Source organism: Heptranchias perlo, chromosome 8, assembly GCF_035084215.1.
Source record: "Heptranchias perlo isolate sHepPer1 chromosome 8, sHepPer1.hap1, whole genome shotgun sequence".
Classification (NCBI taxonomy): domain Eukaryota; kingdom Metazoa; phylum Chordata; class Chondrichthyes; order Hexanchiformes; family Hexanchidae; genus Heptranchias; species Heptranchias perlo.
In genome coordinates this window covers 9,442,377-9,458,705 of record NC_090332.1, presented here as the reverse complement: position 1 = coordinate 9,458,705, position 16,329 = coordinate 9,442,377, and the positions used below count along the sequence as shown (strand labels likewise).

At 48.7% G+C, this 16,329-nt stretch overlaps 1 protein-coding gene across 1 annotated transcript in view; it reads right to left on the bottom strand.

The window, feature by feature from the left end:
* Positions 1 to 16,329, bottom strand: part of kif26ba (kinesin family member 26Ba) — a 275,252-nt gene that overhangs the window by 18,397 nt on the left and 240,526 nt on the right. The window contains exons 11-12 of the mRNA XM_067988624.1: positions 14,688 to 14,850; positions 5,639 to 9,083 (exon numbers count right to left, since the gene is read on the bottom strand). Coding sequence (XP_067844725.1) covers positions 5,639 to 9,083; positions 14,688 to 14,850 — 3,608 coding nt within the window. The remainder of the gene's footprint in view (positions 1 to 5,638; positions 9,084 to 14,687; positions 14,851 to 16,329) is intronic.

The following is a 16,329-nucleotide window of genomic DNA, read 5'->3' as shown; positions in this document are numbered from 1 at the left end:
TGCAGAAGGTACACACTGCAGCCACAGTGCGCCGGTGGTGAAGGGAGTGAATGTTTAGGGTGGTGGATGGGGTGCCAATCAAGCGGGCTGCTTTGTCCTGGATGGTGTCAAGCTTCTTGAGTGTTGTTGGAGCTGCACTCATCCAGGCAAGTGGAGAGTATTCCATCACACTCCTGACTTGTGCCTTGTAGATGCTGGAAAGGCTTTGGGGAGTCAGGAGGTGAGTCACTTGCTGCAGAATACCCAGCCTCTGACCTGCTCTTGTAGCCACAGTATTTATGTGGCTGGTCCAGTTCAGTTTCTGGTCAATGGTGACCCCCGGGATGTTGATGGTGGGGGATTCGGCGATAGTAATGCCCTTGAATATCAAGGGGAGGTGGTTAGACTCTCTCTTGTTGGAACTGGTCATTGCCTGGCACTTGTCTGGCGCGAAAGTTACTTGCCACTTATCAGCCCAAGCCTGGATGTTGTCCAGGTCTTGCTGCATGCGGGCACGGACTGCTTCATTGTCTGAGGGGTTGTGAATGGAACTGAACACTGTGCAATCATCAGCGAACATCCCCATTTCTGACCTTACGATGGAGGGAAGGTGATTGATGAAGCAGTTGAAGACGGTTGGGCCTAGGACACTGCCCAGAGGAACTCCCGCAGCAATGTCCTGTGGCTAAGATGATTGGCCTCCAACAACCACTACCATCTTCCTTTTTGCTAGGTATGACTCCAGCCACTGGAGAGCTTTTCCCCTGATTCCCATTGACTTCAATTTTACTAGGGCTCCTTGGTGCCACACTCGGTCAAATGCTGCCTTGATGTCAAGGGCAGTCACTCTCACCTCACCTCTGGAATTCAGCTCTTTTGTCCATGTTTGGACCAAGGCTGTAATGAGGTCTGGAGCCGAGTGGTTTTGGTGGAACCCAAACTGAGCATCGGTGAGCAGATTATTGGTGAGTAAGTGCCGCTTGATAATACTGTCGATAACACCTTCCATCACTTTGCTGATGATTGAGAGTAGACTGATGGGCGGTAATTGGCCAGATTAGATTTGTCCTGCTTTTTGTGGACAGGACATACCTGGGCAATTTTCCACATTGTCAGGTAGATGCCAGTAGCTAGTTCTGGAGCACAAGTCTTCAGCACTACAGCCGGGATGTTGTCGGGGCCCACAGCCTTTGTTGTATCCAGTGCACTCAGCCATTTCTTGATATCATGTGGAGTGAATCGAATTGGCTGAAGTCTGGCTTCTGTGATGGTGGGGATATCGGGAGGAGGCCGAGATGGATCATCCACTCGGCACTTCTGGCTGAAGATAGTTTGATGGTGGGTGGGTTTGATGGACCAGGTGGACTTTTCATATTGTTCCTGTTAATATATTGCTTGTATGTATGGGAATGGGAGGCTCTCTCAGGTCCAAAATCTAATGCAAGTAAGTGGTTTACAATAAGAACATAAGAAATAGGAGCAGGAGTAGGACATACAGCCCCTCGAGCCTGCTCCACCATTCAATAAGATCATTGCTGATCTTCTACCTCAACTCCACTTTCCCGCCCTATCCCCACATCCCTTGACTACCTTAATGTTCAAAAATCTATCGATCTCAGTCTTGAATATACCCAACGACTGAGCATCCACAGCCCTTTGGGGTAGAGAATTCCAAAGATTCACAACCCTCTGAGTAAAGAAATTTTTCCTCATCTCAGTCCTAAATGGCTGACCTCTTATCTTGTGTCTCTGACCCCTAGTTCTAGACTCTCCAGACAGGGGAAACAGTTACAGCATGAGCAGTAATAGAAAAATAAGGCACTTAGGTAGTAGGGGCCAATAATGCTGACACCTTTAGATACTTTGGTGATAAGCGTCACATAGAATTACATAGAATTTGCAGCACAGAAACAGGCCATTCAGCCCAACAGGTCTATGTCGGTGTTTATGCTCCACACGAGACTCCTCCCACCTTACTTCAGCCTATCCTTCTATTCCTTTCTGCCTCATGTGCTTATCTAGCTTCCCCTTAAATGCATCAATGTTATCCACCTCAACCCCTCCATGTGATGGTGAGTAAAGAGATTATGTGCGGATTCTGCAATTAAGTAAGTGGTAGCCAGTGCTACTAATTCTCCCCATTCTCAAAGGGAACCCTGGTGCAGCACCGAGATCGTGCCTGACCCCTGCAGCTCCTGGTGCCCCAGACTCTCTTTGAGAATCACGAGTGTTGGTTACACTTGCGTAGCGTACTGGTCCCTCGATGTTAGATCAGGTTACACTGGGTAGCGTACTGGCCCCTCGATGTTAGGCCAGGTTACATTGGGTCGCGTCCTGGCCCCTCGATGTTAGGTCAGGTTACACTGAGTAGCGTACTGGTCCCTCGATGTTAGGCCAGGTTACATTGGGTCGCGTCCTGGCCCCTCGATGTTAGACCAGGTCGCACTGGGTAGCGTACTGGCCCCTCGATGTTAGGTCAGGTTACACTGAGTAGCGTACTGGCCCCTCGATGTTAGGCCAGGTTACACTGGGTAGTGTACTGTCCTTCAATGTTAGACCAGGTCACATTGGGTAATGTATTGTCCTTCAGTGTTAGACCAGGTTACATTGGGTAGTGTACTGTCCTTCAATGTTAGACCAGGTCACATTGGGTAATGTACTGTTCTTCAATGTTAGACCAGGTTACATTGGGTAGTGTACTGTCCTTCAATGTTAGACCAGGTTGCATTGGGTAGTGTACTGTCCTTCAATGTTAGACCAGGTTGCATTGGGTAGTGTATTGTCCTTCAGTGTTAGACCAGGTTACACTGGGTAGTGTACTGTCCTTCAATGTTAGACCAGGTTGCATTGGGTAGTGTATTGTCCTTCAGTGTTAGACCAGGTTACACTGGGTAATGTACTGGCCCCATGATGTTAGGTCAAGTTACACTGAGTAGCGTACTGGCCCCTGATATTAGGCCAGGTTACACTGCACATTTTGTATTACTGCTGCGGAAAATGTCCCGAATAACTGAAATCAAACCAGATTCAGTTCGTGCCAGGGCACTGCCCTTGAGGCAATCTCCTTGGGTTTGCATTGGTTCCAGTATGACTGCTGTAAAACCCTCCTTCATTACAGCGACAACTTGCATTTATATAGCGCCTTCAAGGTAGAAAAGCATCCCAACGCACTTTGCAAGAGACATAGGAAGAATGGACGCCAAGTCAAGAGAGAGATTAGGAGGGGTAACCAAAAGCTTGGTTATAGAGTTTGGTTTTAAGGATAGTCTTAACGGTGGAGAAGCAGGGGACCAAATAATCCCAACCGCCAATGGTGGGGCAAATGGATGGGGGGGGGGGGGTAGGTGAGTATGCAGACAAGAATGAATATAAAGTTGGGGGGGCATGGGTCCGGGGGTTGTAGGGTTGGAGGGGGTTGTAGGGTTGGAGGGGGTTGGAGGGTTGGAGGGGGTTGGAGGGTTGGAGGGGGTTGTAGGGTTGGAGGGGGTTGGAGGGTTGGAGGGGGTTGTAGGGTTGGAGGGGGTTGTAGGGTTGGAGGGGGTTGTAGGGTTGCAGAAAAGCTTGTGAATATTACCACTTGTTGTAATACACTTTCTTTATATGGCTTCCAAAGTGTCCTATAAAGAAGGCCTGATATATTTAAACTGTGCAAGAGAAACTCCCCAGGAAATCTGTGGTGCGTTACCCCCAAACCCGTCTCTGGTTTTGACTCCTTTACTGCAATACAAGGTACTCAGCCACGGGAATGTGAAGGGAGACCTCAGGTTTGGAATCCCAAATCTGAAAGTGCTGCCACTGAGCTAGTAATTAACTTTTATGGGCCGTTGGAGTGTTTCTGTATATTGACTATCAGTCTGAGATCAGTCACTGTGCCTAGCTCCAGCACTGTGCATGAATCCTATCTCATTAATCACTCCTCTAACTGGATGTGCTTCAAACAACATTCAACATTATGTATTCTGTGTGGAAATGAGAGTTAATGTCTGGCTCAAATTCAAAAAATAAATGTAGTTAATGGTGTGTTCTTCCTTCGTCTGAAAATGCTACTGGGAGTTCATAAGCACAGGGTTAAGAGAAGTCAGGATTCGCACACCGATTTTAGGAAAAACAAGTCAATTTGATCAGCTAATCACCAGGCACTCTGGTAGCCAAACTCAAATGCTTCGACGACGCATGCACAGACAGGACCCTCGCACAAGTTCAAAGGTGAACGAGGCCCGTGCAACATTTGCACATGGATTCACGAGCAGCCGTGTCACACGTTCACAGTTGGACTTTAACACGTATGTGCATCGCCTTGGAAACCGTCTTATCTGGTTTCAGTTTTCGAATTACTGGCAACCAACTTCGAAATTGGACTGTCAGGTTGAAGACTGGATGGATGGTCACTATCTGTGACACCCACTGTACAACCTCCCAACCCTCACAATCTACATAAACGATTTGGACTCGGGAATCGGAAGTACAATTTCAAAATTTGCGGACGACATCAAATTAGCAAGTACTGAGGAGGACTGCAACAAAATGAAAGACATTAATAAACTTGCAGAACGGGAGTGTAATTGGCATATTGAATTTCAATCTAGATAAGTGTGAGGTATTACATTTTGGTAGGAAGAGTAAGGAGGCCACATACTGCTTGGATAATAAGAGTCTAAATGGGGTAGAGGAGCAGAGAGATCTGGGGGTACAGATACACAAATCACCAAAAGTAGCGACGCAGGTTAATAAGGCCATAAAAAAGGCAAACCAACCACTGGGGTTCATTTCTACGGGAATAAAATTGGAAAAGCAGAGAAGTTATGTTAAACTTGGTTAGACCACACTTGGACTCCTGTGCACAGTTCTGGTCTCCATATTATAAAAAGGCTACAGAGGTAAAGGTACAAAAAAGATTCACGAGGATGAAACCAAAACTGAGAGGATATACTTATCAGGAAAGGCTGAACAGGCTGGGGCTCTTTTCTCTAGAATAGTGAAGGCTGAGGGGTGACCTGATAGAGGTCTTTAAGATTATGAAAGAGTTTGATGGGATAGATGTAGAGAAGCTTTTTCCACTTGTAGGGGGAGACCAAAACTAGAGGCCACAAATATAAGATAGTCACCAATAAATCTATTAGGGAATTCTGGAGAAACCTCTTTACCCAGACTGGTAAGAATGTGGAACTCACTACCATAAGGAGTAGTTGAGGTGAATAGCATAGATGCATTTAAGGGGAAGCTAGATAAACACATGAGGGAGAAAAGAATAGAAGGGTCGACTGATAGGGTTAGATGAAGAGGGGTGAGACTCGTGTGGAGCATAAATGCCAGCATAGAGCAGTTGTGCCAAATGGCCTGTTTCTGTGCTATAGACTCGATGTAACTTTGTAATCCCCAACCTCCCTACCCTCCTCAGTGGCTTGAGTATAGGATCATAGAATATACAGCACAGAAACAGGCCATTCGGCCCAACTGGTTCATGTTGGCATTTATGCTCCACAAGCGCCTCCTCCCACTCTATTTACTTCATCTCACCCTATCAACACATCGCTCTATTCCTTTCTCCCTCATGTACTTATCTCGCTTCCCCTTACATGCGTAGATCAGCACGCTTATCTTCTAATCAGCTGACTTCAGTTCCTGACAGGAGCAAAAAAAAGTTGTGTTGTTATCTTACCTGCGTTCATCCTTTTCTTTGGCGACTTCAGACTCCTGGACCTCCCTGCGACTGAGTTTCCGTTTTCGCTCATGGAATCCTGTGCTGAGGATGCGCTCCCCGTCGCCTCGCTGTCCCTTATCATGCTCTCATAGCCACTGCTCCCACCGCTGTGGTAAAACAGGGCCGTTTTCCCCATGGCTGGTGGCAGTTCTCCGCTCAGAACGCTGCTGTTGTCACTCCCGTGGCCGCTGCTGCACCTGTGTGGTTTGCGTGGCGGCGTGATCTTGCTGTAAGGCGAAGGGAGGGCCTGTGGGGGAGACTTCTCGCCGTTGTGTGCACCCCGCTCCTCGGGGTCCGCGGCCCCCCTCGGGTGATTGGCCCTGATGCCCGTGCTCCCCTGGAGCAATTCAGAGATTCGCCCGTTGACAGCTCTCAGGGGCAACTTTGCCACGATACTCGACGCTCTGCTTTGCTTGCTACTGAGCGACTGAGTTGACCAGGACATGTTCTTTGAGTTTGACGGCATGCTAGAGCTGCGGCCGACAGATTGAGGCAGGGATTTGGTGGAGAAGCTCAGAGTCTTTGTGCTGGAAGCGGATAAGCTCCGCGACTTGGGGCTGGCTAAGAGCAACTTACTGACGGCGGACATTTTGGACGAGTTGGACTTTGGGGAGGCCCCCACCGATGCCGGGAAGCCGGAGTGTGTGGGCGAGGACACCGCGGCTCGATTCAAGCTCCTGCCTGTTCTAGGCATTGTACTGTCTCTGCACGCACTGACCTTTGACCCGACAGAGGTCAAGCTCCCTGCCCTTTCTAAAGATAAACATTCGTACTGCCCTGCGCACCTCCTGTTCAGGGAGTTTGTCCGGCTGCTGAACTGCTCATTTTTTCCACTGTTTACTTTGCTGCCGTTGTCTGAATTTAAGGTCTTGGCCTTGACGTTGGTGCTCCATTCATCTGCCAGTGACGACATGGCTTGACTCGATGTGCTGCTGCTGTAAGACATGTGCTGGGGGCTCGCTCTGTTTCTCTGATCCAGGCTTGACTTCCTAACCGGAGGCAAGGGAGGTGCTCCTTTGGACCTCGGCAACATTGCATGTTTAGGAGACGCCCCTCTCCTCTCCAGGGTGGCTTTGGGACTACAAGGGGTGGAGGCCTGCGACGCGGCAGCGGAGGCACTGCTGCCCTCTGCTCCGAGGCTCAGGGACCTCGGCGAGAGGCCGTCCGGGTCGTCGTGCCTGCAGAGCAGCGGGTGCTGCGAGCTGGGGGGCAGGCTTCCGTTCTTGGCGCTGTCTGAGGAGAAGACGGAGCTCTGGCTGGTAGACGCGGTCAGAGCCATCTCACAGCCGTCCACGACCCGCCTGAGATGATCCGCGTGGACCGGGGAAACGACAGCTTCGCCGCTGCTGATGCTGAAGCTGTCAGCTGAACCTTGCTTCTTATTCTGGCCGAGGGTAGGTCCAGCCCCTTTTTCCACTCTGTAGTTACCATCCAAACTGACGTCGTCTTCATCTTCTTCTTCTTCTTCTTCCTCTTCTTCACGCTTCAACCATGGGTCATCAAATTTCATTCCCGTCGAAGTATGGTTTCCCGCTGGTTTGATGCCGCAGTGGTGGGAGAGCGCAGTGGTTGACTTGAAGGATGAGAGGACGTTATTCTGATCGGATAAGCTCATTGGCTTCAGCGTGATGCACGGATGGACTGAAATGTTTGTCTTTATAGGGAAGCAGCCGTCGGGGCTGGTCAGGCTTGAGGTGTTCGATATTCGGACCGTGGTCTTACCCAAGGCCGAGATCTTGCAGTTTTTGTTGGACGCCAGTTTGTACAAGCTTTTGGTCTCGTTGGCTTTCTCTGGCACACCGAAGAACTTGTCCATGACGGAGTATTTCCCGCTCCGCGCATAGGCCACGCACTCATCCGGAAGGTCGCCCGACATGTCCAGCAGCGATGGGTCTGCCAGCGCTTCGCCGTTGCCGCTGCACGTTTGCGCGACAAAGCTGTGGCACGACTGCTCTCCGTCGCTTCCCGTGCTCATCTCGCTCAGCCACGAGCTGATCGAGGAGCGTCTGCTGGTGGAAAGTAAGACTTTCTCGTCCAGGCCCGGCTTAGGAAAGGGCAGGAACTTGGTGATGTTCACTTCAGAGAAGGGAGTGGCGTTTGAGTAGCAGTCCAAATCCTCATTGATGCTGCTGATAATGCTGACGGGCCTGGAGCCTGAGGCTAAGGCCTGGACCGAGCAATCGCTGTTGAAACTGATGATACTGGTTGGCCGTCCGTTCTCCAAGATGCCGCTGATCGTGAGCTCCTCCACGAGCGTGAAGACCAACTCGTCTTCTCCATTCAACTCCAACGGCTGCTGTAGGGTGACTGTGGCCGTGGTCGTAATTTCCTTCTTTGAGTCCACTGCCAGCTCCTGCTCTTGATCTGAGAAGGTGGAATCCTGCGAATAGTCAGCGCCGGAAGATACCGATTTCTTCATTATTTGAGGGCTCACTGCCATCGGCGTGGTTCTGATTTCAGGCAGCTCCAACAATTCGTTACCAGTTTTCTCACCGTCCTTGTTTATCGTCTGCGGTGGGGGCGGGGCAGCACTTGGTAAGGACCCCTTCTGGGTGTACACTTTACAGCGCTGGGATGGAGAATGTTGGGGTTTGTATTCTGCTGTCTTCGAAAGACTTGCTATCCCTAGCCTTGGAGAGCCCATGGGTCTCGGTTTAGCTTCTGCACTGCCACTACCATGTGGGACGTCTTTAGTACTCTGTGCATTGGCGGCCTGTGCTCTTGGTGAATTTAGTTGGGTGCAGCTACTCCCCATGACACTCCTAGGAGAGGACGGCGCAGAACTGTTGCTGTGGGAGCCAACCGGGACGGGGGACTGGGCAACCGAGGCTCTGCTTTGGGCAGGATTTGCACCCTCCGAATTCTCCTCATCAGTCCAGTGCGAGGATGTCAGGTTATCGGGTTGGTGGGCCTCAGACAGTTGAGCTCGCCCTTCCTCACATTTGACTGGCTGGTCGGTACTCGGAGCCAGGGGAACCTCATCGAAGGGAAACTTGTCGGGTTCCTCGCTGCCATCGATGCACTCGAGCCTCTCCTGCAGCTCCGCGAAGGTGTTGCACTTCAGGCAGTCCTTTTCCGGATGGGAAGCTGCGGGCTCAATGGCGTCTTCCAGCTTCACCTCGTTCTTGTTCTTCTGCAGCGAGGGGATGATGGGCACGAAGTCGGGCGGACCCTCGTTGTCGGTCAGCTCCTTGTCCGAAAGAGCGGTGCCGTTCGGGCCTACGTAGATCACCGTGTCGCACGACTGCTCACTACTGGAAGAGTAGTCCGGGTCACTCGAGAGGTTTAAGATGGGGAGGTCTGGGTCAGCTGCTCCCCGCGGGTGGAACGGTCGGAGTTGGGTTGGCCGACGCATTCTTCCTTCTTCACAGGAACTCTCGCCTCCAGACGAACTGGAGGTATACTGCATTTAGAGAGCAGAAGAAATCTGGTGATCATCTGTGCACAAAAACCCGACCCGTTACCACAGTTGTGCACTGAACATGCAATCACACTGGTGACACCAGTATCCCATTAGCGGAAGAGAGTCAGTTCCTCCAAAGAACAAATTGGACCTTCCAACTGAAAGCTTTAAACTCTGAACAGGAACTACTCTCGTTAGATGTCAGCCATGGCTCAGTGGGGAGCTCTCTCCCCTCTGGGTCATTAGGTCATGGGTTCAAGTCCCACTCCAGGGACCTGAGCACAAGACCAAGGCTGATACTCCAGTGCAGTACTAGAGGGAGTGCTGCACTGCCGGAGGTACTGTCTTTCGGATGAGACGTTAAACTGATGTCTTCCCTCTTGGGTGGACGTAGAAGATCCCATGACACTATTTGAAAACAAGCAGATGGTCTGGTCATTATCACATTGCTGTTTGTGGGACCTTGCTGTGTGCAAATTGGCTGCTGCATTTCCTACATTACAACAGTGACTACACTTCAAAAGTATATCATTGGCTGTAAAGCGCTTTGGGATGTCCTGAGGTCGTGAAAGGTGCTATAAAAATGCAAGTTCTTTCTTCTTTAAGACAGAATTAAATGAAATAGTGGCAGCAGTTGAACTTGGCCAGTGACCTGGCCAATATTTGTCCCTCAACCAACGTCACTGAATCAGATTAATCTGGTCATTATCAAATTGCTGTTAGTGGGACCTTGTGCGCAAAATTAGTTGCTGCGTTTCCTACATCACAACAGTGACTACACTTCAAGAAGTACAACATTGGATGTAAAGTGCTTTGGGACATCCTGAGGTCATGAAAGGTGTAAATGTGAGCTCCTTCTAGCCAAAGCATGGGAGACAGATTCAAGTGATAGGTAGATCAGCCATATCTCAAGTCTAACCCATGTGGCTGAAAAGCTGGTATTGCTGTCAGATCAATGGGCCAACTGATACGTAACAATTGCAGCCTATTCCATACAACAAAGCAATGCTTCGAATAGGCAGAAAATAAAAATTGTGGTTTGTGTAGGATGGCATCAGACATGTTGAGACAGGGCCTGATAAATGTCTGCTATTTAAGCCAGCCAAGAAGCCTTTGATTTATTATGCTACTAGATTACAAAGTATTTAGAGGTCGTTAAAAAGAAAGAAACATGCTATTTATTTTTGCAACCTGATTTGTTAATTGGCAACAACTACAGATCCGCAGGGGAAAGCGCTGCTGTATTTTGTGGAGTATTGCAGAGTTAGATCAGATGTCACCTCCCGGTGTGGACCTGTTTCAGTGGGCACCGCGCATTGGAATCAGTGGATTAACATCTCCACTCCGCGGAGTCGACGGGACTGACCGATAAGCCTTGGGCTTTCACCTAGGTTTCTCAATAGGAAAGTAACGTAAGGTTTGATTTGTGTAGCTTTGCCTGTTTGATCTTGCTGTCCTACAAGAGTGCTTCGCGGCGTGATAACTTCAGGATTGGCCAATTTCAACTGCTGCCACTTTTCATTTAATTCAGTCTGTTCAAACATTAAAGAAGAAAGAACGAACTTGCATTTATATAGCGCCTTTCACGACCTCAGGACATCCCAAAGTGCTTTACAGCCAATGGTGTACTTTTGAAGTGTAGTCACTGTTGTAATGTAGGAAACGTGGCAGCCAATTAGCTCACAGCAAGGTCCCGCAAACAGCAATGTGATAATGACCAGATAATCTGTTTTTAGTGATGTTGCTTGAGGAATAAATATTGGCCAGAAAAACACCGGGGAGAACTCCCCTGCTCTTCTTTGAAATAATACCATGGGATCTTTTACATCCACTTGAGAGGGCAGACGGGGCCTTGGTTTAACGTCAAATCCGAAAGACGGATTGGTAACATTGGTACGTATAGACGAACAGCTCACTTACTAAACAAGCTACAGTAATTCAAGGATCTTGTCTAGACATGGTTTTGTTTTTAACGATGTATTCTATGAATTTTATACTCATCAAGGTGAGGGACGATACTTTTGGTGAATGGAACATTTTCATTATGAGCAACGAGTGTCAGCATGAAACACATCCAGGTCAGGTGTAGCATGGATTAGATGCAGAGTAAAGGTCCTTGTACTCTGCTCCAGCAGTGAGCCTCAGCCACAATTACAGGAGGGCACACCCTACTATACCAGTGCGACATTTACAATTTCCTTGCACCAGTTTTTAGGCAAACGCAGCAGCCGATTCGCGTACATCAAGTCCCACAGGAAGTGATGAGTTCATCTGTTTTCAATGATGTTGGTTCAGGGATAAATATTGGCCAGGACACGGGGGAGAACTCTTCTTCAAATAGCGCCATGGGATCTTTTGCGTGCACCTGAGAGGGCAGACGGGGCCTCGGTTTAACGTCACATCCGAAAGACGCCATGTCCGACGGTACATCGCTCCCTCAGTACTGGAATGTCAGCCTAGATTATGTGCCCAAGTCCCTGGAGTGGGGCTTGATTCCACAATCTTCTGAGTCAGAGCTGGGAGTGCTAACACGGAACCAAGACTGACAGATGAGGAGGACAGCAATGATGACCGTGGCTGGATGGAATGGGCACATTCAACATCTGGGGGTGATGAAATCCAGCTGTGCAGAGACTGGCAAATATAATGCAATGGTCACCAGCTTCCAGAACAGAGAAGTCACAGAGAGTTGTAGAAATTTTCTAATTTGATCTTTTTTTGTCACCTTCCTCTCTTTTCTGAGAGTGAGACTTGCTCTCGAAGGTATTTTTCTCTTTTCCTTGCCATGCATCATACACAGCTGACCATGCTGCTGAAAACCTCATCCAAGCCTGTTACCCCTAGACGTGACTATTCCATTGCCCTCCTGGCCGGCCTCCTATACTCCACCCTCCATAAACTTGAGCTCATCCAAAACTCTGCTGCCTGTATCCTAACTCGCACCAAGTCCCGTTCACCCACCATCCCTGTGCTCGTTGTCCTACATTGGCTCCCGTTCCGGGAACACCTCGATTTCAAAACTCTCATCCTTGTTTTCAAATCCCTCCATGGACTCGCCCCCTCCCTTTCTCTGTAACCTCCTCCAGCCCAATGACCCTCCGAGATCTCTGCACTCCTCCAACTCTTGCCTCTTGCGCATCCCCGATTTTAATCGCTCCACCACTGGCGGCTGTGCCTTCAGCTGCCCAGGCCCTAAGCTCTGGAGTTCCCTCCCTAAACCTCTCTGCATCTCTCTCCTCCTTTAAGACGCTCCTTAAAACCTACCTCTTTGACCAAGCTTTTGGTCACCCGTCCTTATGTGACTGAGTGTCAAATTTTGTTTGATAATCGCTCCTGTGAAGCGCCTTGGGGGCGTTTTACTACGTTAAAGGCGATATATAAATACAAGTTGTTGTTGTTGTGGTGGTGGTGGTGGTCAGACTATCTAGTCCTGGGCCTGTGCCAGGGCTGGCCTGAGACTGGGCTGCCAGGAGGTGCTCCCAGAGGGACCTAGGCTGAGGCTCCCTCCACTTGCCCCTCCCTTCCTTAAATATAACTTTTTTCCCCTCCCTCTGCCTGAACCTTTCTTGCTCCGAGTCTTACATGTCTACGCAGAATTCCATGGTGCTTTAGGTGTTGGATAATTATAGGGTGAAAGAGTCACACTGTGCATTAGGTTATTTCATCTCCTCAGGGCAGTGCTATCTACAAATATCAATTACTCATAATCCGTGTTTTATGCCTCTCCAGTGACCTGATTAATCTCACTCAGATGTGTAGCTGAATCTTTCCGTGACACAGCTCCTGGAACTCTCTCCCCCAGAAGGCCATGGATCCTAAGACGTTCAGAGCTTTCAAGGCTGAGATCGATAGATTTTTGTTCGGTAAGGGTAGCAAGGGATATGGAGCAAAGGCGGGTCAGTGGAGTTGAGGTGCAGGTCAGCCATGAGCTAACTGAAAGGCGGAGTGGGCTCGGGGCAGGGAGTGCAGAATGGCCTTCTCTCCTGCACCTAATCTTACAGTCTGTGGTGAAGTGATGTTTCACATTATGGTGAATGGAATCACTTTGCAAACTCTGCTCCCTAAGCAACTGATGGCTCGGCTCCTGGTCTGTGAAGAGGCCGCTAATCTCAGCCAGGGGGACTCTAAATTATGGACTACGAGTTTTTTTTAACAGAACATTTTGACCAGAGAATACCTACAGCTGTAACCAGCGAAGTTTAAGGACCTGGACTTAACTTTGTTTTTTTGACTGGTTTAATACAAACCGAAGCATCACTACTCCATCACTGGATACACTTTATTCCCTTTTAAATGTAATGCTTCTGTGTTGTGTTTGGTTTTGTTTTTTTTTAACCGATAACTCTGTGTAACAGCTGCATGGCACCTTGTGTTAACTGGACTCTGCTGTGGACTCAGTTCCAGTGAATGCAGCAGAAACCTGTCTGGAAACTTTGCTGACTGCGAATGGCCTCACACCCCTGGGCTGGGGGGATGGTGTTCAGCCAGGGCTCTTGGAGGATGCGTGGACAGAATCGGGCTCAGTTGCGATGTCTGTGCTGCCATTTCTACGATGCAATGACCCCTTATGGCCTGTCAACACTGTCTAGGGTCACATCTGGAAAAGGCGACCGACTGGCTGAGGTATCGAGGGCAACCGGCCACCCATGGAACTGCACCCCTGTATGAGCCTTCAGGAATGGAGGGAAGAAAATGACTGAGGTAGCAATGGGAGATGTTATGAACCAGCAAGTGAGAAGTAGTGTCGTCCGAAATTCTTCATAGACTCTTAACCTCACTCTAAAATGAAAAGCAGGATCTTCCTAGTGAGTTTTATCAGGGGGCTCAGCGAGTTTACCCAATGAGTGGCGGAGTCAGACAGAGCAGGAAGCCCCAGTTTCAATTCCCAGTCGGTGCTGAATTAGCTGAAGGGCGTTACAATGGGCCTCAGTGCACCCCCCTGGGAAACAAAGAGACCTAAAACTAAATTAAGGACAAAATTAAATGAATCTGACTAGGAACAATCAACAACAACTACTTGCATTTATATAGCGCCTTTGACGTAGTAAAACGGCCCAAGGCACTTCACTGGAGCGATTATCCGACAAAATTTTGACACCGAGCCAACATAAGGAGAAATTAGGACAGGTGAGCTAAAGCTTGGTCAAAGAGGTAGGTTTTAAGGAGCGTCTTAAAGGAGGAGAGGTAGAAAAATTTGGGGAGGGATTTCAAGAGCTTAGGGCCTAGATGGCTAAAGGTACAGCTGGCAATGATGGGGCCAATGAAGTGGAGGATGTCCAAGAGGCCAGAATTGGAGGAACGCAGAGATCTCGGAGGGTTGTAGGGCTGGAGGAGGTCACAGAAATTAGGGAGGGGGCGAGGCCATGAAGGGATTTAAACACGAAGGATGAGAATTTTAAATTTGAAGCAACAATCGGAGGGCCGCAAGCTAAGTTTCCAGTTTGGTTATGGCCTTGCCCTAGTGCCTTTGACTCCCAGTAACTGGGCCCTTGCACCTCAGTCCTTGCCCAACTCACTCACTCCAACAGAAGAAACAAAAAAAATAAATCAGTCCATCTAACTTCAGGTGGCCCGCCCTCATATCGAAGTGTGACTGCAACCAACCTTCGTCTTTTTCTTCTTCATTCGGAGCACCCTCGACGCGATCTGGATGGTGGACAGGGTTTCTGAGTAGTTGCTGGAGGAGGCGGAGATGTGGGCGATCATGGTTGTCCGACAGTTCAGGTTGCCGAGGGACTCGCGCAGCAGCATGGTGAGCTTGCTCTCCCTGAAACAGTGAAGCAACAACACGACATGTGACGACATGAACTACTTGAAGTGATGTGCACAGTTCTGGTCTCCATATTAGAAAGGGGATATAGAGGCACTGGAGAAGGTGCAAAAACAGATTTACTCGGACGATACCAGAACTGAGAGGTTCTAACTATCAGGAAAGGCTGAACAGGCTGGGGCTCTTTTCTCTAGAAAAGCGAAGACTGAGGGGTGACCTGATAGAGGTCTTTAAAATTATGAAGGGGTTTGGTAGGGTAGACGTAGAGAAAATGTTTCCACCTGTCGGGGAGACCAAAACTAGAAGTCATAAATATAAGATAGTCACTAATAAATCCAATAGGGAATTCAGGAGAAACTTCTTTACCCAGAAGTGGTTAGAATGTGGAACTCGCTCCCACAGGGAGTGGTTGAGGCGACTAGCATAGATATATTTAAGGGGAAGTTGGATAAACACATGAGGGAGAAAGGAATAGAAGGTTGTGCTGATAGGGTGAGATGAAGAGGGGAAGGAGGAGGCTCGTGTGGAGCATAAACACCGGCATGGACCAGTTGGGCCGAATGGCCTGTTTCTGTGCTGTACATTCTATGCAATGCAGGATCCTGCCATGGCCCAATGTGACTGCGATGAAGCTTTAATAGATGTCAACGCACCCCCCACACCAATAATATTTCATTTAAAAAATACAGATATCAATTTTTGTAGCAATACAACATTTGGGAAGATTTCCTGTGTATATTACATAGAATGTACAGCACAGAAACAGGCCATTCAGCCCAACAGGTCCATGCTGATATTTATGCTCCACACGAGCCGCCTCCCACCCTATTTTATCTAACCTCATCAACATATCCTTCTATTCATTTCTCCCTCCTGTGCTTATCTAGCTTCCCTCTAAATTCATTCATGCTATTTGGCTCAACTGCTCCTTGTGGGAGCGAGTTCCACATTCGTCCCACTCTCTGGGTAAAGAAGTTTCTCCTGAATTCCCTATTGGATTTATTACTGGCTAGCTTATATTTATGGCCCCTAGTTCTGGTCTCCCCTGCAAGTGGAAAAATCGTCTCCACGTCTACCCTATCGAACCCTTCCAAAATCTTAAATATTATGGTTCTTAATAGTCTTTATCTCACACAATTACACACACACATACAATGTGCATGCACACAGATACCAACAGATGAACACAGTCACAAAACATGCACACACAGACATGCCCTCGCTAAATGTGTATAATGCCTTGAGCACTGCATGTGTTCAAACAAAATTTATGTTGCAAAACTCTTGAACATAAAACCTCTTTCATTGACATAAGTGCCTTGCAATTCCTCAAGTGCAGAAGAGGCTTCTCCCCGTGTTTGAAGTTTGTTTATTGCTCAGCTGAATATTTCACATAGTTCTTCAGTCATTCACCATGGACCCACATCTGTTTCAGGCAAAAGCTTTTCATTGTGTTGAATGTGATTCTGATCGGGA